The following is a 25,000-nucleotide window of genomic DNA, read 5'->3' on the forward strand; positions in this document are numbered from 1 at the left end:
TGTGTGTGTGTGTGTGTGTGTGTGTGTGTGTGTGAGTGAGAGAGAGAGAGAGAGAGACAGAGAGAGAGAGAGAGAGAGAGAGAGACTGTGTGTGTGTGTGTGTGTGTGTGTGTGTGTGTGTGTGAGTCTGTGTAAAAGTTCTAGTAAGAGTTTTGTTCTTACAGCTACTGAAAGTAAACTGAGTTTAATATAGTGTTCTGTGTCAATCAAACACGCTTTTATTAATACACACGTGGACTAAACAACCAGCGGTTTCCACTGACTCTGGTCAATGAAGCCATACACACACACACACACACACACACAGTGACGAAACAACACGATCAGAAAGTGCCACCCCCGGACAGCACACATGCAAGACACACTACTTATAATGTTCACTTCCTCAGGTCTCTGACACATAACTGTTGCATGACACCACAAGACACACACACACACACACACACTGTGTTCATGGACAGATTTAGTAAAACCTTCGGCTGAGCTCTGAAACATTACACTGCTTTCTCCGATCCTTCTGCACGACACAGTCGACACACACACACACACACAGCCGACACAAACACATACACAGCTGACACACAGTCAACACACACAACGACACACAGTCGACACACACACACACACACAGTCCACACACACACACAGTCGACACACACACAGTCGACACACAGTCGACACACACACAGTCGACACACATAGTCAACACACACACAGTCGACACACACACAACGACACAAACTGAGGGGAAAATATCAATCAACACGGCTGTTGATTAGTGTTTACAGTCACTTTACTCGACACTTTACTAGACACTTACTCGACACTTGACTAGTCACTTTACTCGACTCTTTACTCTACACTTTACTAGACACTTACTCGACACTTGACTAGTCACTTTACTCGACTCTTTACTCTACACTTTACTAGACACTTACTCGACACTTGACTAGTCACTTTACTCGACTCTTTACTCTACACTTTACTAGACACTTACTCGACACTTGACACTTTACTAGTCACTTTACTCGACACTTTACAAGACACTTACTCGACACTTGACACTTTACTAGTCACTTTACTCAACACTTTACTAGACACTTTACTAGACACTTACTCGACACTTTACTCAACACTTTACAAGACACTTACTCGACACTTGACACTTTACTAGTCACTTTACTCAACACTTTACTAGACACTTACTCGACACTTGACACTTTACTCAACACTTTACTAGTCACTTTACTCAACACTTTACTAGACACTTTACTCGTCGCTTTACTCAACGCTTTACTAGACGCTTTACTAGTCACTTACTCGACACTTTACTCGACACTACTCGTCACTTTACTCGTCACTTTACTCGACACTTCACTCGACACTACTCGTCGCTTTACTCGACGCTTTACTCGTCACTTTACTCGACACTTCACTCGACACTACTCGTCGCTTTACTCAACGCTTTACTCGTCACTTTACTCGACACTTCACTCGACACTACTCGTCGCTTTACTCGACATTTCACTCGACGCTTTACTCGACACTTCACTCGACACTACTCGTCGCTTTACTCGACACTTCACTCGACACTTCACTCGACACTTCACTCGACACTTCACTCGACACTTCACTCGACACTACTCGTCACTTTACTCGTCACTTTACTCGTCACTTTACTCGTCACTTTACTCGTCACTTTACTCGACATTTCACTCGACACTTCACTCGACACTACTCGTCGCTTTACTCAACGCTTTACTCGACACTTCACTCGACACTACTCGTCGCTTTACTCGACACTTCACTCGACACTTCACTCGACACTTCACTCGACACTTCACTCGACACTTCACTCGACACTACTCGTCACTTTACTCGTCACTTTACTCGTCACTTTACTCGTCACTTTACTCGTCACTTTACTCGACACTTCACTCGACACTACTCGTCGCTTTACTCGACGCTTTACTCGTCACTTTACTCGACATTTCACTCGACACTTCACTCGACACTACTCGTCGCTTTACTCAACGCTTTACTCGACACTTCACTCGACACTACTCGTCGCTTTACTCGACATTTCACTCGACGCTTTACTCGACACTTCACTCGACACTACTCGTCGCTTCACTCGACACTTCACTCGACACTTCACTCGACACTTCACTCGACACTTCACTCGACACTTCACTCGACACTTTTCGTCACTTTACTCGACACTTTACTCGACACTTTACTCGACACTTTACTCGACACTTCACTCGACACTTCACTCGACACTTCACTCGACACTTCACTCGACACTTCACTCGACACTACTCGTCGCTTTACTCGACATTTCACTCGACACTTCACTCGACACTACTCGTCACTTTACTCGACACTACTCGTCACTTTACTCGTCACTTTACTCGACACTTGAGTTTCAGGTATTCGTCTAATTGTTGCGACAGTATTTAATTTTTAGTACAGAATATATTTCAATTTGGTATTACTGTAGAAATGCAGTACATCGTGTCTTGCTCAGTTTGTATCATGTTCGGTTTTACCTCAAGTATAACAGTTTTGAAGAGAGTGTGTAACGTGTAAACTGGCCTGCAGATTCACAGATGAGTTTTACTGGTGTGTGTGTGTGAGAAAAGAGTTCATTTAATTTGAAAAGAAGTGTGTATTGAATGCATTAATGATCCACACACACTCACATACACTGATGTTGAGATCAGTGTGTGAAGAGATGGGTCCTAGAGATCATAAAAGCGGTAAACATGCTTGACTTTAACCCAGTTATGTGTGTGTGCATCACTTATTTCACACACATCATCAAACTGAGGTCAGAAGTGAGTGACTCATGTTTGAGGTCGGACACTAAAAATGAACTGTATTAATATTTTTTGCAGGTGTTTTACCCGTATTTTGAATTACACTCCACATTGCAAATGTCTGTCAAATTAATGATAATGTCTTGGCAGAAAATTACCCGAGGTCTCATTTATAAACGGGGCTTTAAATCTTCATCATCAGTCCTAATCATAAATACAGTGCATGTTCACAATAACTGTTTAAATACATAAAAGAAGGATTTAAACAGTTTTACATCTGATATACACATTTAGATTAAATATGCCATTCTCATAAATGGAGTTAAGCATTTTTTATATTCTAATAAATAGAAATATTAGTAGTGGATGCGCTGCTGTTGAACACCTTAGCTGTGGCACGCTGTGTTTTAATGTTTGCTTAGCGCATGATAATAGCAGAAAATGTCCATGTAAATGATGATCAATAATGCACAATAAGGCCTATCTGTTTCCATTACAAATATAAAGCAATTAAAAATACTATTTGGCCAGTGGAAAAGATTGAGAAAAACTGTCTCTGAAATGTATTTTAAACTATTTGATTTATTTATTCAAAAACAAGGCGAGGATCGGCTACTAAATGATTTTCAGTAATGTAATGTGACGCACATCCATATCTCATAATTTCCTAAAGTCTTGTACCGTTAAACATGGGAACACGTGGATGAATATGCATATGCAAATGATATGCAGATGAGGATATGCATAGTAAAACAAGACGTTGTACGCTCATATATGGTTATTTCGGGAAGGAGACGTATGTGAACAATCTTCCGCTAACTGGGATTTATAAAGGGAATTTTCAGCTTTTAATGTTGTTTATGTGGAGTTTTTAATATGCTTTAAGACAAACCATGTGTAAATTCATAAGTCGACACCATTGCTGAGTATTTCCTCCTTAAAACTGCAGTGAACCAAAGACAGTGAGTGAGTGAGTGAGTGGAGGCGGGGCTCATTTGCATATTCATAGAACCGTGCATACTTAATGAGGCAAGGGTGTCGAGTTACATTCAAGATATTTAAGGAAAAACGTTTAAATATGTCATTTTGGTGATCAAAGATGAGTTTTAAGGGATGAAATGATCGACTACAGGGGGACTTTAAATGACATGTGGATTAAAACCGATGCATCAAACATCAAATAAAGTGAAACGACAGGTGATTATATGGGAAAAACTCCCCAAACAAAGCTAAAGATGTGCATCTGTGCTCTTACTCTGAGTTCCAGGCTCTCAGGCTCTTCCTCGTTCCCCTCATCCAGATCACTGTCTTCATCCGGTGTCGAATCCCGTTTGCTTCCCTCGGGACACATGCTCTCGGTGTTTGTGTCGATGCTGTCGTTCCGGTCCTCCTCCTCCTCGATACGGTCCTCGTTGTGGAAGCCCTCGCCCTCCGTCCCGCACGAGGGACTGTCGATCCCACTGTCCCGGTTCGGGATCTTCCCGTTGGATTCGGGATTCTGCACCGGCTCCGTTGCCTCGTGATTATCCTCCAGTCCACCGCTGGAAAGTGTCTTATGCTCTTTTTGAAGTCCGTCTGCAATTTCGACGTCATTCACAGAGTCCGTTTGGAAGGAGTTTACGCTGGAAAATCCCAAAAGATCTGAGATTTCACTGGGTTTAAACACAAGTCCTTCCGCAGAGCCAAAATCCCCAGAATCCTGTGCGGCCGGAGGATCCATGTCGCTCCTTCGCTGGACACCCAGAACCGGAAACCTTGAAAGATAAAGGGACAATAACAGTCTAGACAATGCAAAAGCTAAACATTTTTGCATCTTAACAAATGTTTTTAGGAAAAACAAACAATAGCCAATCAGAATCCATCCTGCTTTAATGAGCTCGAGTATTTAAAGTGACAGACGACAAAACTGCACGCGTTTGTTGTGGGAACGATAATATAGGATTACACTTTATTTTACAGTGTCCTTGTTACACGTTACATGTACTTATCATAGTAATGAGAGTCAGTTATGCATAATTACATGCCACTAACCCTCAACCAAACCCTAACCCTATAGTAAGTACATGTAGTTCATTAATATTACTCAGTACTTAAATGTATAATTACACTGGAACACGGACACCTTAAAATAAAGTGCAACCCTACATTTTAAGGTGCTCTTGTTACAGTGTAATTCTACAAATAAGTACCGAGTAATATTATTAAACAACAGTCCTTAATATATAATCAGGGTTAGGGTTTGGTTGAGGGTTAGTTGCTTGTTTTATTGCATTATTTACTGTTTTTCCTATAGTAAGTGGATGTAAGATGTGTAACAGGGACACTGTAAAATAAAGTGTTACCTAATATAGTTTTATAGTTGTTGTTGGTGTGAACAGGCCGTAACACTTCACACACTCCTGTTAGTCCGGTTAATGCATTTACTAACTTAAACTAGCAATGAGCAATACATTTGTTATGGTATTTATTCATCTTTGTTAACGTTATTAATAAAAACTGTTCATTGTTAGCCCATGTCAGCTCAAGTCCTTTAAATCATATTAACAGATACAACTTTTGAGATTAATAATGTATTAGTAAATCTTGAAATTAACATTAACTCAGATTAATAAAAGCTTCCGTATGTTAGTTCATGTTAAGTAATATATTTAACTTATGTTAAGAAATATAACCTAACTGTAAAGTGTTACCCAACAAACATGCAACATTTTATGTATTTTTTTTTATTAAAATAGATTGATTGTATAAAATAGATAGATTGATAGATTGTAATTAATAGATTGATTGTGTAAATGAAAATGGAAATGTATTTATATACAAGAAAAGCCACTAAAATTAACACAAAAGCCCTCAAATGCAAGATAAGGAGGCTTTGTACAATCAAGATAAAGTAATTACCACAGTAATGATTAAAGTGAAATCGTTCATGCTTACGTTGCATCAAAGATTACAAGTTTTTTTTCAGCGTTGTGTTTTAACCAATCAGTGCATGAGCATATGAAGGCATCGACCAATCAGAGGCAGTTAGATTCCGATGAAATCCACTGAAAACAAGTTTTTGTTCAGTGCGTGACTAACTCATAAAACATTTTAGAGCGATAATCAAAAATAATGATGAGTCATAATAATATAGCAGCCCTACCCTGTAATGATTCCCTTTATAAAGGCATTTACAGTGTCATGCGAGTACAAACAGCCTCTGTTCATCCTTTAAAGTGTGTACAGATGATGCTTTTATTATTCATATATTGGTAACAGTCTACAGTATTCTGACTGATTGAAGTAACTTAAGTATGTGACAATAAACTCAAGTCAAGTCAGCTTTACACAACACAGAAAGAACAGAATCAATGATGAAAACATCAAATATCAGACAAATTCAGCCGTACAGCAGCTCTAGAAGAACGACAGTGTTATTACTCAGACTATTGCAGTTCAGTGACTGTGTAAAGTTATGAAACGAGTTTAGTCCAGCTACAGAAGACAATAGATTCGTCATCAGATCAGTTCAGTTCAGTTCAAAAGGCAGACCGAAAACTCAACACAGGGAAATACTGAGCCTTATGGAAAAGTTAAACACACAGTGTTTATCTACATGTTCTACACACTTTATATTAGTGCCTTTAAACACACTGCGTTTGAGCTTATTGTGCTGATGCTGTATTGTAAAACACTGCGGATTGATTTTTTTGTTGCGTTTAATAAGTTAGAATTTTACATTTTACAAAAAAGCAAAAGAAAACAAGATACATTTAGAGAATATATACAAATTAATTAATATTAATATATCAACAGAAGCGAAATGCATGTAGTTTTAAAATACAAGTACATGTGTGCACTGCATCAAATGATCACTTTGAATGTTAGTAGAGAGTAGTTAAAGACACTTCGCTAACACTTTACAATAAGGTTCATTAGTAATATTAATGTATTAACTAACATGAACTAACAATGAGCAATACATTTGTTACAGTATTTATTAATCTTTGTTAATGTTAGTTAAAATACAGCTGTTCATTGTTTGTTCGTATTAGTTCACAGTGCATTAACTAATGTTAACTAATACAACCTTTGATTTTAATAATATATTAGTAAATGTTGAAATTAATATTAACTAAGTATTAACTATTAATAAATGCTGAAGTATTGTTCATTCTTAGTTCATGTTAACAATGTTAGTTAACTAATGTTAACTAATGAACATTATTGTACAGTGTTACCGACTCTTGTCATTAGTTAGATCTTGTACCTGGAGTTGCTGCGGATGATCCGGCCCTCACTCGGCCCGGCTCGGGGAACGGGTCGCAGGTGCACAGGTTTAGGGGGAACTGAGAGACACACACACAGAGAACACACTCAGACACACTCGATCACACTCCAGATCCTCCATTCCCAGCGCTCCGAATCCAGGAGAGTCGCATGCAAACAAGCAATCGAAAACCAGTTAAGCGTAAAAAAGTAAGATGGAAAGCCTTCAGCTGTCCGAGAAACTGCAGCTTCCTGAACTGAGAACAGGAAGTGGAGATGAGCATTCGAAAAGTGCTGTGGTTAGTGCGAGATACACACAGACACACACACACACACACACACAACAGGGTCGAGAAGATGAAGTGTGTGCGTGCATGAGCAGATAAAATGCTTCACATGAGAATTAATTTAAGTGTTTGTAGATTAGTTGCGTGTGAATGTTAGAACTCATGAAAAATAATGTTAATGATGCAATTCATAAAGTCGAGCTGAATTCAGGAAGCAGAGTCTAAGTCTGCACTTCCTTCCTGTCTGTTTTGCACTATATGTGAAAGCCACAAAAATATTTCACACACGTTGCAAACACACGTTTATGCTGAAGAACTAGAAGTGGGATGAAGAAAATCATTGATTCATTGCAGGACTGCTGGTGTGAATGACTGGAAAACGTGTTTAATACCGTGTGGTTTCTGTGCTCTGGGCTTCAAGGGCGTGGCTAAGGGAAGGGGGCGTGGCCTCTCGATTAGATGGGCGGGGCATGGCCTGGGAGGGGGCGGGGGCTTCTTTTTCTGAGGCTGCTCTGCAGATCCACAGGAGTACAAATCTACAAAATAACACAAAGCATTAATGTGTATGTGATGAGACGGATTTGACCAGAATCGGACGAAGAAATTAGATTTCTCGATTTTAACCGATTTTCATTTTGAAGCACCGATATTCCTTCTTAAATCCCATGAATTGATCTTTTAGTCTATACTGTTTTCAGCTGATGAATGAACAAAACTTTGTAGCTCCTCCCTTCCAATAAATAGAAATCAGCTTTGCACGTTGTTACTTCTGATATGAAACAGTCTCAACTTTCAGATTCTGTCCATAAATGTGTGTTTGTGTGTGTTTAATGTGTGTGACAGATGAACTGATCATCTCTTCCTCTTTACTACTAGTTACAGCAGCAAATAAACATCAGTGAACATCAGAAGGAAAGTTAAAAGATACAGAACAACTTCCTGAAATCAATCTCATGAAATCCATCACTCCGTGTTTCAACCGTCAATAACACAGCTGGAGAACAATAACTATAATATCACAAAGTCACATTTACCTCAGAAAAGATATTTAATGATCATAAACACGATAAGTCAGCCAGAAAAATAACTATAGAGAGGAGCGTTCTGCTTAATATATGCACTATATTACAAAATTGTTATATTTTTACTCAATGTTCTTCAGTATTTTTTTTGGTGGTTTTATATGACAGACACCATTTAAATGCTTATATTAAAAAATGAGTATGTCATTCAAAATGTATTACAATAACATTATTTTAAAAACTTGTAACATAAATGTAAGTGGCCTACAAATAGGTTAATTTTAACATGTAATATTCCCTGTATAGTTCACAGCATTACATTAGCCTTTGGGTTAACTTGGGTATATTTACATCTATCTGAATGTTGATTAATGTACACTGTACGTTTTGAAATAAAATAAATAAATAATAATTCCTAAAATAAGGAGATGTGCCCTGTACTGTCCCTGATAGGCCCCAATTAAATGATACAGAATTGAATTGAAATTGAATAGAAACGAATCGCCAGCTTATGAATCAAAAGCAGCTTTAAAGTTTTCTGAAGCGGTGCGACTACTTTCATAAATGTGCTTCCAGTGTGTATGCCGTGGGTAAACAATATCAGTGTGTATATCACGAGAAGATTACCGTAAGCTTTCACATGAGTTCGACTGTGAGTTGCATCTAGTTGTGTTTTAGAAGTCTTGAGGCTGTACTGTCTTAAAATGTGTGCATCTGAGTATTGCCACGATTCCCTGAGTCTCACTGTTATTTTGATATTCTCTTCCTGTGGTTTAGTTCCGGTTTCCTCGTTTCTACTGTCATCTTGTTAGTTTCCACAGATGTACTTGTTTGCTATCTTGTCGATGAATCACCATCATCTGTCCTTCATTACGCCTCGTGTTACTTTAGTGTATTTAAACCTAATCTTCAGTTCATTTCGTGCTGGTGTTGTAGTTCCTAGTGGTTATTAAATGCAAGTTAAGTTTATAATATTTCTGGGTCATGCATCTTTACTGTGGATTATCAAGTCAAGTCGGTACATGACAAACATTTACATTTGAACATTGGCCGATAGACTCCCACTGTAACACGACTTTGGATCATTTTTACAAACTGAGTTATGAGTGTGAGTTATTTGACAGCATGTTGTAGCCCAAAGACATGAGACCAGAGTTTATAATGAACTCAGAACATTTCTTTAAAAAAAACACCACAACAATAAAGGCATGTGAGACATTTCACAGTCTAATTACCATTCTGCTGTTTCCTCTCTTTATATCACACACACACACACACACACTTTATCTCAACACACTGAACCATCAGCACAGACACAGTTACATCTCAAACTCTATTTACATGAACGTTTGCCCCGACAGTCTCGAAGTCAAATACATGTAGATTAACAATACATTTCACACGAATGAGGTCAATAAGTACATAAACCAACATGTAATACCAGTAGTTTCTCCTAAATGATGGGATTAAATGGAAGCTTCAGATAATCTCGGAGAAAAGTCCTCAACAATCTCTCAAACTCTGCTTACTTTGACCAAGATAACAGAAGTCTGCCATCAAAACTAAGATCTCGAACTCAGACACAAATGACACTCCAGAGTCCAGACTGGTACTAGAAGTCAGTCCTAGAGTCTATTGGAGAATATAAACAATTTTAGGAGAAACGTCAGAGAAGTTGATGTTTACAATTTGGATACTTAAAACAAAATTATTGTGATTATTGATATCTCTTGTTAGCTGTGAAAGAGCTTTGAGAAATAATGTAAAGTCACAGAAAGAAAGAAAGAAAAACACTTACTTCATGCTCTGGTAGTCCAATATGTTTTTCTCCTCAGGACTGACTCAAACTGTGTGTGTGTATGTGTGCGTGCATGTGTGTATTCAGCCTCCTCCCTGTTATGAATATGTAAAGCACAAACACACACACACACAGACACACACACACACCTGTGACAGGTGAGTAGAACTGAGCTGTCACTGACTGCACCTGCTGTTGTTAGCAGTGGAGAACTACACCTGCCAAACCTGCTTTGTGTGTGTGTGTGTGTGTGTGTGTGTGTGTGTGTGTGTGTGTGTGTGTGTGTGTGTGTGTGTGTGTGTGTGCCTAATGAGCAAATGAGCTAAATCCGACAACACCTGCCTTTGAGAACATTTGGGAGATTTCTTAATTATAGAACACTGTTTTAATTAAGCAAATTTGACCCTATTCACTTTCTCCAAATGCACGTTCCTGGTTTTATTACGAACAAGTCATGAATTCATGTCATTCCAAATATGAGAAAAGGGGATTCGTAATCTTTCAAATAAAAATATATAAAAAGAAAAAAAGCCCTGGTTTTCATTTTCAGTTGATGTCATTAATCCCTCTTATTGTTCAACCGTCTGTCATATAGAGACACCGGTCTATTCCTCATCCTACATGTGTTTATTCATGTTGAAGATCCTGCTTCACTGTGAAATACATCATATTATGTATGTAAAAAGATAAATAATGGGAGAAGCCCAAATAACTGATTTATTTCCTCTTTGAATTCATAATTTATAAAAAAATTATTTATTAAAGAAAGTTGAGCTCTGTTTTGTGGCTTATTGAGAGGCACTCATAAATCTAAGCAATAGCTGCAATGATAATTCATGCTCTTCACACACATACACAGTTTCCATGTTTTATGGGGACTTCCCATAGACATAGTAGTTTTTATACTGTGCAAACTGTATATTCACATTCTGTACACTCTCAAACACTCACTCACTCACTCACTCAAACACTCACTCACTCAAACACTCACTCAATCACACTCACACACTCACTCACTCACTCAATCACACTCACACACTCACTCACTCACTCAAACACTCACTCAATCACACTCACACACTCACTCACTCAAACACTCACTCACTCACTCAATCACACTCAAACACACACTCACTCACTCGCACACTTTTAATCACACTCACATACACATTCACTCACACACACACACACACACACACACTTTCAAATCACACTCAAACACTCACACACTCACTCACACACTCACAATCACACACTCACTCACACACTCACTCACACACTCACTCACTCACTCAATCACACTCACTCACACTCACACACACTCACTCACTCACTCACACTCGCACACTAACACTCACACACTAACACTCTCACACACACACACACACTCACTCGCACACTTTTAATCACACTCACATACACATTCACTCACACACACACACTTTCAAATCACACTCAAACACTCACACACTCACTCGCACACTCTTAATCACACTCAAACACTCACACACACACGACAGGCGGTTTCACATTGCATGACTTTACAATAGGAAGAATCGCAGACAACTTCTGTCTGGTCCGCAAACTACGTTTCACAACCAGACACACACGAGAAGTGATCAGGAAATAATGCAAGATCGAGCATGCAGAGTTCTAGCGCGAGACTGAAATGATTACAAAGTACAGCCCGCAAGAGGCTTGCAATCCAAATTGTCTGTGCGCAGATTTGCAATGAAAAGAAGAACAAGAAAAACAGATTATGCAGAGGAAATAGTTGGGGAGACGAGGGGAGCAAGGATTGTGTTTCTGCAAGAGAGTTGGGGAAAATAAATAATTCAGCAATCTGCAGCTGGTCAAGCAGGTTTGTGCTTTTTTTTCTGTTTGATATAATATTAAATATATTAAAATACTGATATTCTGGTCTATAACTTCTCTGCGAACTTCCCGTTGTCCTGTATCTTGCTCTCTCATTGGCTGTAGGTCATCGCCGATGTCATTTTCAGTCAGAACACTTTCACACAGCAGGATTTTGAATCACAGACAGGTCCAGATATTTAGCATGCCAAATATCTCACGGGCGTCGGCGACTCGTCTGCAATTCTCTCAGATCTTTGATGATTCACACTGCGTGATTGTCACTCGCTTGAACGAGCACCGATTTGTCTATAATTTGGGGCATTTGTCTGCAATTTTGCAAAACCTGTCGGCGAGTGAAAATCGGGGCTATAATCGTGCAGTGTGAACTCGACATAAAGAAGCCATGTCTGGCCAGGTGTGTGAGCCAGTCCCTGTGTCCATTCAGTCCATTCAATACTCATCGAGAATAAGGCCATGGAATAGAGCCGCACCCAAACTCTAAAGACTGATGTAAGTGTGTTGAACTCAAACTCTATTATAAAAAAGATCTAGTAATGTGAAAAGATTAGCACCATGCCTGTGTTTTAATGCCTGTTTTTCCTCATTCCCTCGGCTCCACCTGAGACCGTCGTCCTTACGGCTCCACCTTGACTCCTCGCTCCCTCGGCTCCACCTGAGACCGTCTTCCTTACGGCTCCACCTTGACTCCTCTCTCCCTCGGCTCCACCTGAGACCGCCGTCCTTACGGCTCCACCTTGACTCCTCGCTCCCTCAGCTCCACCTGAGACCGTCGTCCTTACGGCTCCACCTTGACTCCTCGCTCCCTCAGCTCCACCTGAGACCGTCTTCCTTACGGCTCCACCTTGACTCCTCGCTCCCTCGGCTCCACCTGAGACCGCCGTCCTTACGGCTCCACCTTGACTCCTCGCTCCCTCAGCTCCACCTGAGACCGTCTTCCTTACGGCTCCACCTTGACCCCTCGCTCCCTCGGCTCCACCTGAGACCGCCGTCCTTACGGCTTCACCTTGACTCCTCGCTCCCTCGGCTCCACCTGAGACCGTCGTCCTTACGGCTCCACCTTGACCCCTCGCTCCCTCGGCTCCACCTGAGACCGCCGTCCTTACGGCTCCACCTTGACTCCTCGCTCCCTCGGCTCCACCTGAGACCGTCGTCCTTACGGCTCCACCTTGACCCCTCGCTCCCTCGGCTCCACCTGAGACCGCCGTCCTTACGGCTCCACCTTGACCCCTCGCTCCCTCGGCTCCACCTGAGACCGTCGTCCTTACGGCTCCACCTTGACTCCTCACTCCCTCGGCTCCACCTGAGACCGCCGTCCTTACGGCTCCACTTTGACTCTTCGCTCCCTCGGCTCCACCTGAGACCGTCGTCCTTACGGCTCCACCTTGACTCCTGGTCGTTGTCCTTACGGCTCCACCATAAGTGATCTGACTTGGTCAGTCGTCTCTCTGTCTTCGCCACAGACTTCAGGGCCTTCAGCTGCGCCTTGTTCCTCCTTTTCTCCGGCTCTACTTTAGTCTTCCAGTACCCTGGTTCCACCTCGGCCGCTCATCACACGGCTCCACCTTGGCCTCCAGGTCCTTCGGTGTCATCTGGTTTCTTTGGCTCTTCCGTTCCACCTTGCCTCTCCACCAAGGTTCCTCCCTCCATCGGCTCCACTGTGGGCCACTTATAGTGTTTTTGTTTACTAAGATCCTGAAAAGTGTGTACCTAAGTGTATTTTTGATTAAAGATACCGTTTACAAATAGATTCAGCTTTTTTATTTTCCTTTTTGCCTCAACCGCTGGTGACAATTACATTTAGGGATGCACCGATATGAAAATTTTCGATAATACCAATAACCAGGGGTGGGACTGGCCATTGGGCAGACCGGGCACTTTCCCGGTGGGCCGACATGCTTTTTGGGCCGATACATCTCATACTTTTTTTTTCCGTCTGAACGGCCTATAAAACTCGTACATCGGCGGCCCATTCGTTTAGTTTTGTTTTGCTTAATTGGTGGCGCTGGGATGTTTGTGCCGGTGTAATGCATTGGACAAAAAAAAGTCAGCATTGGTTTCTCACAGACTGGCCCATAAAACACGTAGATCAGCGGCCCATTGGTTCTTTTCTTGATTGACACTGGGCTGGTCCAACCACATCTTTAAACACCTCCCCCTCTGGGCTCTGAGCGAGTGTGCAGTGTCAGTGTGTATCTGTCAACATAGTCAGAGAGATGGAGAAGAAACGCAAGGAATGTGCAGAGAAATAGCGTGAAAAAAAGAAACAGGTCCTTCAAGTGTCTGATGAGGACAGTGAGGAGGATCAGGAGAGATGATGAGTGAGTGTGGAGAACTGCGGTAAGCAGAACTAGCCTACTTTCAGAACACTATGAGTGTATACGCATTACGCATACCCACTACGCATTATTTCCACATCTGCCCTGCAGCATGGCATGCCCCTGGTACACTCACCACTAGTGGTCGACCGATATTGGTTTTTTGATGGCCGATGCCGATGCCGATATCTTAGAGAGCAGGGTGGCCGATGGCCGATATAAAGCCGATATTTTTATATATATTTATTTTAATCAATATTGAATAAATTATAAATAAATTATAAAACAATTTTTTAAAATAAACATGCTTTTATACTTTAGATAGCAACTTCTTAAATTTGCAATCCTATTACAGTATTTTTCACAAAGTAATTGTTTAGAAATATATGAATATGTGAATAAAAAGAATGTAAATACTGTAACAGGGCTCTCAGTAATCTGGTAATTTCGTGCTGGTAATCATTTTTTTTAAATAAAGACAAGGTAACGCTAATTTTACATACAGCACAGTGAAAACGATATGAATATGACGCAGCTGGCAACTGGATATCACAGATATGAATATGACACAGTTGGCAACTGGTTAACGTTATATATCAGCATATTTTAAAATTAAGGATTTAAAGTTTTTCAATCGCGTCTCCTGAAGCTGATCTTCTGTTCACATTCACTCACTTCGCACGGACCGACCGTCACTCGCAGACAGTAATGCACACTTCACAAGATATCACAGCTGGATTCAATTAAATCTGCAAGGTTTGTGAAATTAAATGTTTATTAGATATTCAGAGATTTGTTTAAATGACGTAGATGCGCATTTGCTGAATGTTGACGGCAAATGATAAAGTATTTTAGCCTGATTGTTTGCCTTTTCTGTTACAAATAATATAAAAGCAAACGCTTTACTTTACTTACTTTGCATAAGTTACCATTTACTTTCTTTGTTTACCAGTTCTGTCTAACAAAGTATTAGATATGACTGACAGAGATCGTAAATTAATGAAGACGGAGAATGTGAGTGAGTGAGCACTGTTTGATCTGAGGAGCTGCCGTTCTCTTCTGGCGCTGGTGTTCTCAGCGCCGCCCGTCAAAATAAAAGTCCGGAGCGTCGTCAAAATAAAAGTCCCGCTTCCAACACATCGGCCAATCAGAAAAACTTATCGCCCGATGCCGATATTTAAAAATGCCAAATATCGGCCGATATATCGGCCTTGGAGATATATCGGTCGACCACTACTCACCACAGATTTACCAGAAATCCTGTGGGAAACACTGGTTTTTGCTATGCCAATGCATCTTATAGCTTGTTTTAAGATTCATCACTGTGGAGTATAGTTCAATTATATTTTACAATTAGTAGTTATTTCATCTGTTAACTCTTACTCATTCCTACTCACTCATTACATGGCATTAGTGGCTTTAAGGTTTTAAAAATCCAAATATATAATTTTATTTTATTATTTTATTATTTTTTATTTTATATCATTTTTGAGAGCCTGATTACAAAAACAAAAGTCTCACCGTTAAATCCACGTCTCAGACACACAATTATGATGTTCTCATAATAATGTTATGTAGCTGATATGACAGACTTGCGCTGCACATGTTGCACTGAACTGTATTTTCCTTTTTTGAAGTGATTCCAATCATATTTCAAGCAATTCATAACCATCATGATGAACAGTGCGCATCTGAAGTGTCTCCGCTGAAAGAAATAATACATTATTTATCGGCTTTAATATATCAGACAAATTTTCTTATCGGGCCGATAACGATAACATCAAAAATGAACATATATTGGCCGATTCCGATATGGTGATCTTTTCCTGGGGATCGAACCCATGACTTTGGCGTTGCGAGTGGCGTGATGCACTGTTTGAACTACAGAAATCCAGAAATCACATAAAACATGGGTGTTGCATGCTGACACATAAACTGCACACACACACACACATCAGGATGCGGACAGTGGGAGAGGAAGAGGAAAAGGCAGAAACGCTGCGGACTCTCCAGGGAAGAGTGGCTGTAAGCCATCATGCACAATATGCCACTCGATAATGAGCAGCTCATAACCCCATAATCCCCAGCAACATCTACCAGCTCGTGTGTGTGTGTGTGTGTGACGGTAAGGCGTGGAAACAGACCACCATCAGCTGCCACACGCACATACTAGGCGAACACAGAGGGAAATGGGTCAGCAGTGAGATGAAGAAAGATATAATGCCATCTGTCCGCCCCAGTGCGTGTGTGTGTGTGTGTGTGTGTCCTGACTACACCTCTGTGAGGAATACAGGAGTGATACACTGCACAACGCCCCGGGACATACACACACACACACTCTCTTATTAATGTCATGTATGGATATATGTCATTATGCCTATATATAGATGGAAAGTCCACATGATTTTATGGACAGTCTTTTATTTTCCTCTCATATTTTCATCAGCTAGCAAAACAACACAGATTTAGCTAGTGAACATATACGCTATTGACATTGTTAAGCAATAAAACTTGCGACAGCCCTCATCATGATCTGTCAAACCTGTGACTTTTGACCTATATATATATATATATATATATTGACTATTAGATATATTGGCAAGATCAAGGCGAGGACTATTAATACAAATTCTGTGTAATAGTTTTACATTCAGCCTTAATTACAGATTATTATTTTATTTATTTTTTACAATCATGTTGAAGTAAAATAAAATAAAAAATAAAAAAGATTTTCACATCCATGTTTTCCATCACATTATAACTTGTCCTGCAGTGAATGCACTGGACTCTAGAGAGCTGTGTCAGTGTAAATGTGCGGTTATGTAGAATTTGGTGGTTTCATTTTCAAGCCATCAAAAGTGTCTCAAAGTGGAGAATCACACTCTGGTCCACATACACACATGCACATTCACAGAAAGCAAGTGTTGTTCACACACTGTGTGCATTTCAGAGCCGGTCCATGACCGACATGAGTGTTGCTATGACAACAGATCGATAATAACAGCCGGAATCTGTGACATCCGTCAAACCGGCGTGTGTAATGTAGCCTGGTAATACCAAACTCTGCTACTTCGCTTTGCTTCGTAGACAGAGTCTGGAAGGGCATAATTGAAAAGCGTTGTGTGTGTGTGAAACCTGCGGCTCACACCTGTGCGAAACAACAGCATCGTCTCAAAGCCACATTTTCTGCAGTGAAAGTGGTTTTGCCAGTGCAAAAGTTGCAGCCACAACACAAGGGCATTGTGGGTGGGACTAAGGTGTTCTGAGGTCACTCGGGTTTTGTGTGGTTGCTAGGGCGTCGCTAGGGAGTTCTGGGTGGTCAGAAGACCTCATGCACCCTAAAGTCTCGGGAGTGAGTGGCGAGAAACCCCTCAGTTACAACTTAAAACTCCTTCGAAAATCTTTCACTGAAGAAAGTGTGTCAAGTCAAGTCTCCTTTATTTATACAGCGCTTTATAAAACAAGACAGAGTGTTTCAAAGCAGCTTTTCAGAGATAACAGGAAAATGATGTAACAAAGTTTGTTTCCAGAAGAAAATAGCGTCACAGTCCAGCTTAAGTAAGTTCAGTGATGTGACATTTTTGTTGTAAAAAAGTTTAAATTAATTTAGTTTATATAGTGTATATATACAGCCGTTCTGGAGAAAACCGTGATGTTTGACTCAGTGACTCAGTTCAGTTCTCATATAATAGTGTCAATGCAGGAGATCAATAATATTGTTGAATATTACATTAAATGTCCCCAACTAAGCAAGACAAAAGCCAAAGGCGACAGTGGAACCAAAACTCCATCAGTGACAGAATGGAGAAAAACCCTTGGGAGAACCCAGGCTCAGTACAAGCATTATATAGAGCATAAACCTAAAAGCGTGTAACGAAAGGTGTCACAACTTATTAAAACAGCGGAAAAAAAAGGGGGAAAAATCCTCCCGGATGAAGCAGCGCAACATCAGCACAAATCTCTCAGTAAAGCATGAAAGGTGAGCATGTATATTTCAACAGGCTTGAGACACACACACAGCATCAGAACACAAACACATAAACATGAAGAAGATGAGCAGCACTCACCGGCAGTGTTCTCCACACACACTCTCACACACACTCGGCTCCACGTCTGAGGAGTGTGAGGGAAGGCAGCGAGTCTCATCCGCTCTCCTCCCCCTCTTTCTGTCCCCAAATCCCCCCTCCGTCTTTCATGCAAGTGAACAATACACACCCACCGCTCCACAATAACGCCGCGGAGACGTCACCATGGCAACAATGACGGGGGGGTTTGAGGGAGGGAGAGAGAATGGAAAAATCGGTCAGAGTGAGAGGACGAATGAAAGAGAGAGAGAGAGACAGAGAGAGAGAGAGAGAGAGACAGAGAGACAGGGAGAGAGAGAGAGAGAGAGACAGAGAGAGAGAGAGAGAGAGAGAGAGAGAGAGAGACAGAGAGAGAGAGAGAGAGAGAGAGAGAGAGAGAGAGAGAGAGAGAGAGAGAGTCTGCCGTTCAATAGATCAATAAATGGCTATTTTGGGGATGTCGGGATTCAGCTGTAAATGTGTCAGCTGTTTCTCGGGATCTTAGAAAGCAGGCTTGAGGCTTACAATCTTTAAGGGCTTTTGTTGATCAAATAAACTACATGTTGTGTTTTAGTGGATGACTGGGAACAGGAAAAAGTTCAGCAAGCGCACAGCAAAATTATAATCACGATTATTAATCACAATTATTCATAGTTGAGAAATTATAGAAAAATAGAAGAGGCAGAAAAGTTAATGATATATATATATATATATATATATATATATATATATATATATATATATATATATATTAGTGTTGTCAATAGATAAATAAAAAAAAATGAATTAATCTGTACATTTTTCTGTAATCAATTGCAATTAATCGCACCTAGCATTAAAGTTTTTTATATTTTACATTGTAACACTTTCAAATTAAATCACCAAAATAATGTAGAAATAACATAAATACAGTATTCTAAAATATTTGTTTAATGGCATCTTTTTATTTATTTTTGCCATCAATTATAGCCATTCAACACTACACTATAAATGAAAGCTATACTTTTTTTTTTTTTACATTTAATAGGCTTTAAAAAATATATAAAAACTTTTAATTTAAGTGAACGTAAAACAATCTTCACATAAATCCATCGTAATAATTGTCACATTAAGCTGTGCCTTTAATATATCAGGGTCCAACGCTAAGGGTTTCTCCACTGGTCCAGTCGGGACGGATCAGATTTTTACCTGCGCTGTTAAAAATGCACAAAAAAAGTTTTTGTTTTTGATTAACTTAATCTTATTTTATTGATCAACTCATACATCAGTTGGAAGCTCAAGAATGTTTGCTTGACGTGCAAGAACCAATGAGGTTCATTCTCGTGTTACGCAACACGTTTGAGCTTCAGCAAGAACCAATAAGATTCATTCTCGTGTTACGCAGCACGTTTGAGCTTCAGCAAGAACCAATGAGGTTCATTCTCGTGTTACGCAACACGTTTGAGCTTCAGCAAGAACCAATAAGATTCATTCTCGTGTTACGCAGCACGTTTGAGCTTCAGCAAGAACCAATGAGGTTCATTCTCGTGTTACGCAACACGTTTGAGCTTCAGCAAGAACCAATGAGGTTCATTCTCGTGTTACGCATCACGTTTGAGCTTCAGCAAGAACCAATGAGGTTCATTCTCGTGTTACGCAACACGTTTGAGCTTCAGCAAGAACCAATGAGGTTCATTCTCGTGTTACGCATCACGTTTGAGCTTCAGCAAGAACCAATGAGGTTCATTCTCGTGTTACGCATCACGTTTGAGCTTCAGCAAGAACCAATGAGATTCATTCTCGTGTTACGCATCACGTTTGAGCTTCAGCAAGAACCAATGAGATTCATTCTCGTGTTACGCATCACGTTTGAGCTTCAGCAAGAACCAATGAGGTTCATTCTCGTGTTACGCAACACGTTTGAGCTTCAGCAAGAACCAATGAGGTTCATTCTCGTGTTACGCAACACGTTTGAGCTTCAGCAAGAACCAATGAGGTTCATTCTCGTGTTACGCAACACGTTTGAGCTTCAGCAAGAACCAATGAGATTCATTCTCGTGTTACGCATCACGTTTGAGCTTCAGCAAGAACCAATGAGGTTCATTCTCGTGTTACGCAACACGTTTGAGCTTCAGCAAGAACCAATGAGGTTCATTCTCGTGTTACGCATCACGTTTGAGCTTCAGCAAGAACCAATGAGGTTCATTCTCGTGTTACGCAACACGTTTGAGCTTCAGCAAGAACCAATGAGGTTCATTCTCGTGTTACGCAACACGTTTGAGCTTCAGCATGAACCAATGAGGTTCATTCTCGTGTTACGCAACACGTTTGAGCTTCAGCAAGAACCAATGAGGTTCATTCTCGTGTTACGCAACACGTTTGAGCTTCAGCAAGAACCAATGAGATTCATTCTCGTGTTACGCATCACGTTTGAGCTTCAGCAAGAACCAATGAGATTCATTCTCGTGTTACGCATCACATTTGAGCTTCAGCAAGAACCAATGAGGTTCATTCTCGTGTTACGCAACACATTTGAGCTTCAGCAAGAACCAATGAGATTCATTCTCGTGTTACGCATCACGTTTGAGCTTCAGCAAGAACCAATGAGATTCATTCTCGTGTTACGCATCACGTTTGAGCTTCAGCAAGAACCAATGAGATTCATTCTCGTGTTACGCATCACATTTGAGCTTCAGCAAGAACCAATGAGATTAATTCTCGTGTTACGCATCACATTTGAGCTTCAGCAAGAACCAATGAGGTAAAAAAAATAATGGCTAGTCCGTTGGCTGGGATAAACCTAATAATATCCATTGTCATGATTTTTGGAATGACTTATTGCGAGATTTAAAAAAAAAACATTTTAGTCGAATAATGGAAACGCCATTATTTCGCAATCATTTTTTTATCGATATTTAGAAAATATTGCAAAGGTTTTGTGCAAATCAGTAATGGAAACCAGGCTAGTGACTCTCTCTGGGAAAACACGAGAGGCAGGATGGTAATTTTGTGCCGTGGTGTTCGAGAAAGTGGAATTAGGAACCGGGTGAAAACAAAACAAGCAGATTTTGAAGAAGAGAGGAAGAAGAAAGTAGTAAAATTCAATCGACACAAGGGGGAGTAAATTATGTCATAAATTTTCTTTTTTGAGCGTATAAAACATTCTAGTCAGTGTCTTTCAGTGAGATCATTCGTGGTTTGACCGTAAAGAAGACTGGCATAATGAAGTCATCAGTCACATATTTAAAACGATGGTAAACCATTTACTTCCTCACAGCAATAGTTCTTTGTATTTGTTCCTCATAAATTGGAAATATGAGGAAACACACATATTTCAAAAAGATGCTCTAGAGAATCAGATATCAAACAAATGGCCTTCAAACAAATACTCAGATGTAATATACTCATACAGTATAGACCGTCATATTGTTATTTCACACATATGCACAGATTTAAAACAGCATCATCACACAGACTTTATTCATGACTAAAGTTTTTCCGGAGTACATTTGTTTTTAGGAAGCGGATGTTTGGAAATGACTGGAGTGTGCGTGTCAGAACGAGGTTATGACATTCTCTATATTAGTGTCAGTGTTTCTGAACTCCTAAAACTCCTCCATTGTAGTCTTGAGTTTCTTTCTGGAACGAACACGCCACAATATTCCTCATTATAATAATTCATACACAGAATAAAGGGGCGGGGCCTGGTTGAGTTAGTTAGTAGTGTGTTAAACTGGTGGTTATGGTAAGGGGCGGGACATTTCCCAAACACACTCGAAGCGCTCGACCAATCACAACACACTGCTCCAGCCGACCAATCAGAGCACAGTGTGCTTTTCAGGAGGAGGGGCTTCATAGAGACAGGAAGTAAACAGACCGTTACTGACAGACTGGGAAGAAAGGAGCCGCAACAATGGAGAATATGAGGAAAATAATCAACATTCAAGCAGGAAAACCTGTTCTAGTAGAGCCTGAAACAACACCAAGACTTTGATAAAGAGCAGAATAGGGCCTATGCATGACTCATGATTCATTGTAACTATGAATAAATGTTCTTATGCATCAGTTTATGCTATTCCAAAAATAAAATATTTGTCTTTGTAATCTTTCATCAAAACATAATGATCTTGTCTTTTCCCCACTTAATACCATGTTCTCGTCCCATACAGACACACAAACACTTCTGAAACCAAAAGCAGATTCTCAGAGGAGAGGGACAGAAACACCATGAATATTTCACTCAGATGTGCAGCCTTTTAATTCATAATTAATAGACAGTTTTTTTTAACTTGGCTAAATGTTCCAGAGTTCTAGATATGATAGATCATGGATTAATAATCTATAGTATTAGGGGTGTAACAATATAGCCAATCGTGTCACAATATATCGCAATACAAAAATGCAACAATCTCTTTTGTGGATAGTGACAATATATATTCAGTATAGTTCACCCAAAATAAAAATTAATTTGTGAGAAACATTTTTTTTCCAGAGTTTTCAGAGTTTTAGTGTCAGTACTACATTAAACTACTATATAATGTTGAATATAATGTATAGTAATGCAATGTGGGAATATTTGTGGGTCATGATAATGCCAAATTTCTGATGTTACCAGTAAAAAGTGGCCGACATTATTTTAAATATATCTAGTCAGAGACAGAGTCTAAAATAATTCTGTATTTTCATCTTCAGAATCATGAATATGTTTATTCTGGTGTCTCTATTGTCCTGTGCTTTGAGTTCCAGCACCAAGTCCAAGACTATTCATTTACACACTACCAAATTTAGCATTTTAATCAACAGCACATTTTTTGTTAACCTTTTATTACTGTATATGTCTTGGAGTATCGCAATAATATTGTGAGTTCAGTATCGTGATATGTATCGAATCATGACATGAGGGTATCGTTACACCCCTAATAAATTATATATATATATATATATATATATTCACTCACCTAAAGGATTATTAAGAACACCATACTAATACTGTGTTTGACCCCCTTTCGCCTTCAGAACTGCCTTAATCAGGCATGTGATTGGCTAAGGACAAAAAAGCAGGAAAATATACTGAGACCGATCAAACTGGTGGCGGATCTATATGGATAGTAAAGCAGGACCCATAACAACTTATTTGAACAAAAAAATATATTTTAATTTATTTTACAGCTAGTTGTGCAACATGCAACTTTTTTTGTACAGTATGACAAATGACAACTTATTTGGTGGATGTGTCGCAGTGGAAATCAAAGCCAAGTGTCTAATCCACTGCGCCATCAACACCATTCTATAATAATAGTATAGTAATATAGTAATAGTAATTACTATACTATAGTAATAGTATAGTATAGTATAATAATAGTAGTAATAATAATTATAACAACAACCAACTTTTTATGACACATGACAACAACTTATTTGAATTTAAAAAATAAAATATATATTTTTACATTTTTTTACACCAAACTTAAACTGCTTAATGTGCAATATCCAACTTATGTCATGAGTATGACACATAACAACATAACAAAAAAAAATGCAATATTGTGATATATTATTACAATTTAAAATAATTGGTTTTCCATTTATTAGCCTATACTTTAAATTATCATTTATTTCTGTGATGCAAAGCTGAATTTTCAGGATCATTACTGCAGTCCTTTAGAAATCATTCTAATATGATGATTCATTATCAAAGTTGGAAACAGTTCTGCTGCTTAATATTTTTTAATAACCTGTGATACTTTTAGGATACTTTGATGAATAAAAAGTAATAAAATTAAAATAAAAATAAAAAAGAATAATTTTAAAAAAAAAATAGAAATATTTTGTAACAATATGCACTACTGGTCAGTAATTTGGGTTCAGTAATTTTTTTCTTTCTTGTTTTGAAATAAATCAATACTTTTATTCAGCAAGGATGTGTTAAATTGATAAAAAGTGATAGTAAAGAAGATTTATATTATTAGAATTTTTTTTTTTTTTTTTGAATAAATGCAGTTCTTTTTAACCTTTTATTCATCAAATATTTTAGGCAGCAGAACTGTTTCCAACACTCATAATAAATCAGAATATAAGAATGATTTCTAAAGGATCATGTGATAGACCGGGTAAAACATTAATAAAAAAGTGATAATAAAAAATGCGTCTTAAAACTGACATGATTGTAAAAAAAAAAAATCACACAGTCTGGAGAACTCAGAACAACTGCTAACATTAAGTTTAAGGTAAAAAATAACTGCCATGAAATTATAGTATCTTACTCCTATGCAATTAGATAAACTGTTCATTCACTACATCACTTTACCTCTGTCTTTATCCCCTTTTATCCTCTTCTCTTCTTTTTGGCACTGTATCTATCGCAGACTATAATGCTCATTTATAATGTGTCATGTAAATTCGGCCATCCGTCACAATCAGGAAACTTTCACCGCGTCTAGAACTGGCGCGAGCTGCCAGGCCCGTTTCTACGAGCCTGTGTGTTAAGCGCCCTCAAAAAAAAGCAATGCTGTCTATATGGATGCGGCGTCGCGCACGCTACACAATAAATTACCAACAACTGATCGCGCGCGCGCTCTGTTTCTGAC

At 39.3% G+C, this 25,000-nt stretch overlaps 1 protein-coding gene across 4 annotated transcripts in view; it reads right to left on the minus strand.

Annotated features, from left to right (window-relative positions):
- Positions 1-25,000, minus strand: part of fgd (faciogenital dysplasia) — a 50,956-nt gene that overhangs the window by 19,633 nt on the left and 6,323 nt on the right. Inside the window, exons 1-5 of one of the 4 annotated variants that reach the window (XM_084087070.1) lie at positions 10,178-10,234; positions 9,909-10,011; positions 7,750-7,893; positions 7,072-7,150; positions 4,078-4,576 (exon numbers count right to left, since the gene is read on the minus strand). In XM_084087070.1, the coding sequence (XP_083943196.1) occupies positions 4,078-4,576; positions 7,072-7,150; positions 7,750-7,893; positions 9,909-9,936 (750 nt within the window). In that variant the 5' untranslated portion in view covers positions 9,937-10,011; positions 10,178-10,234. Of the gene's footprint in view, positions 1-4,077; positions 4,577-7,071; positions 7,151-7,749; positions 7,894-9,908; positions 10,012-10,177; positions 10,259-18,437; positions 18,532-25,000 lie in introns of those variants that run through there. The other 3 variants (XM_084087069.1, XM_084087072.1, XM_084087071.1) reach the window with 3 other exon arrangements.

The sequence above is a fragment of the Abramis brama genome (assembly GCF_963993115.1).
Source record: "Abramis brama genome assembly, chromosome: 16".
Classification (NCBI taxonomy): Eukaryota; Metazoa; Chordata; class Actinopteri; order Cypriniformes; family Leuciscidae; genus Abramis; species Abramis brama.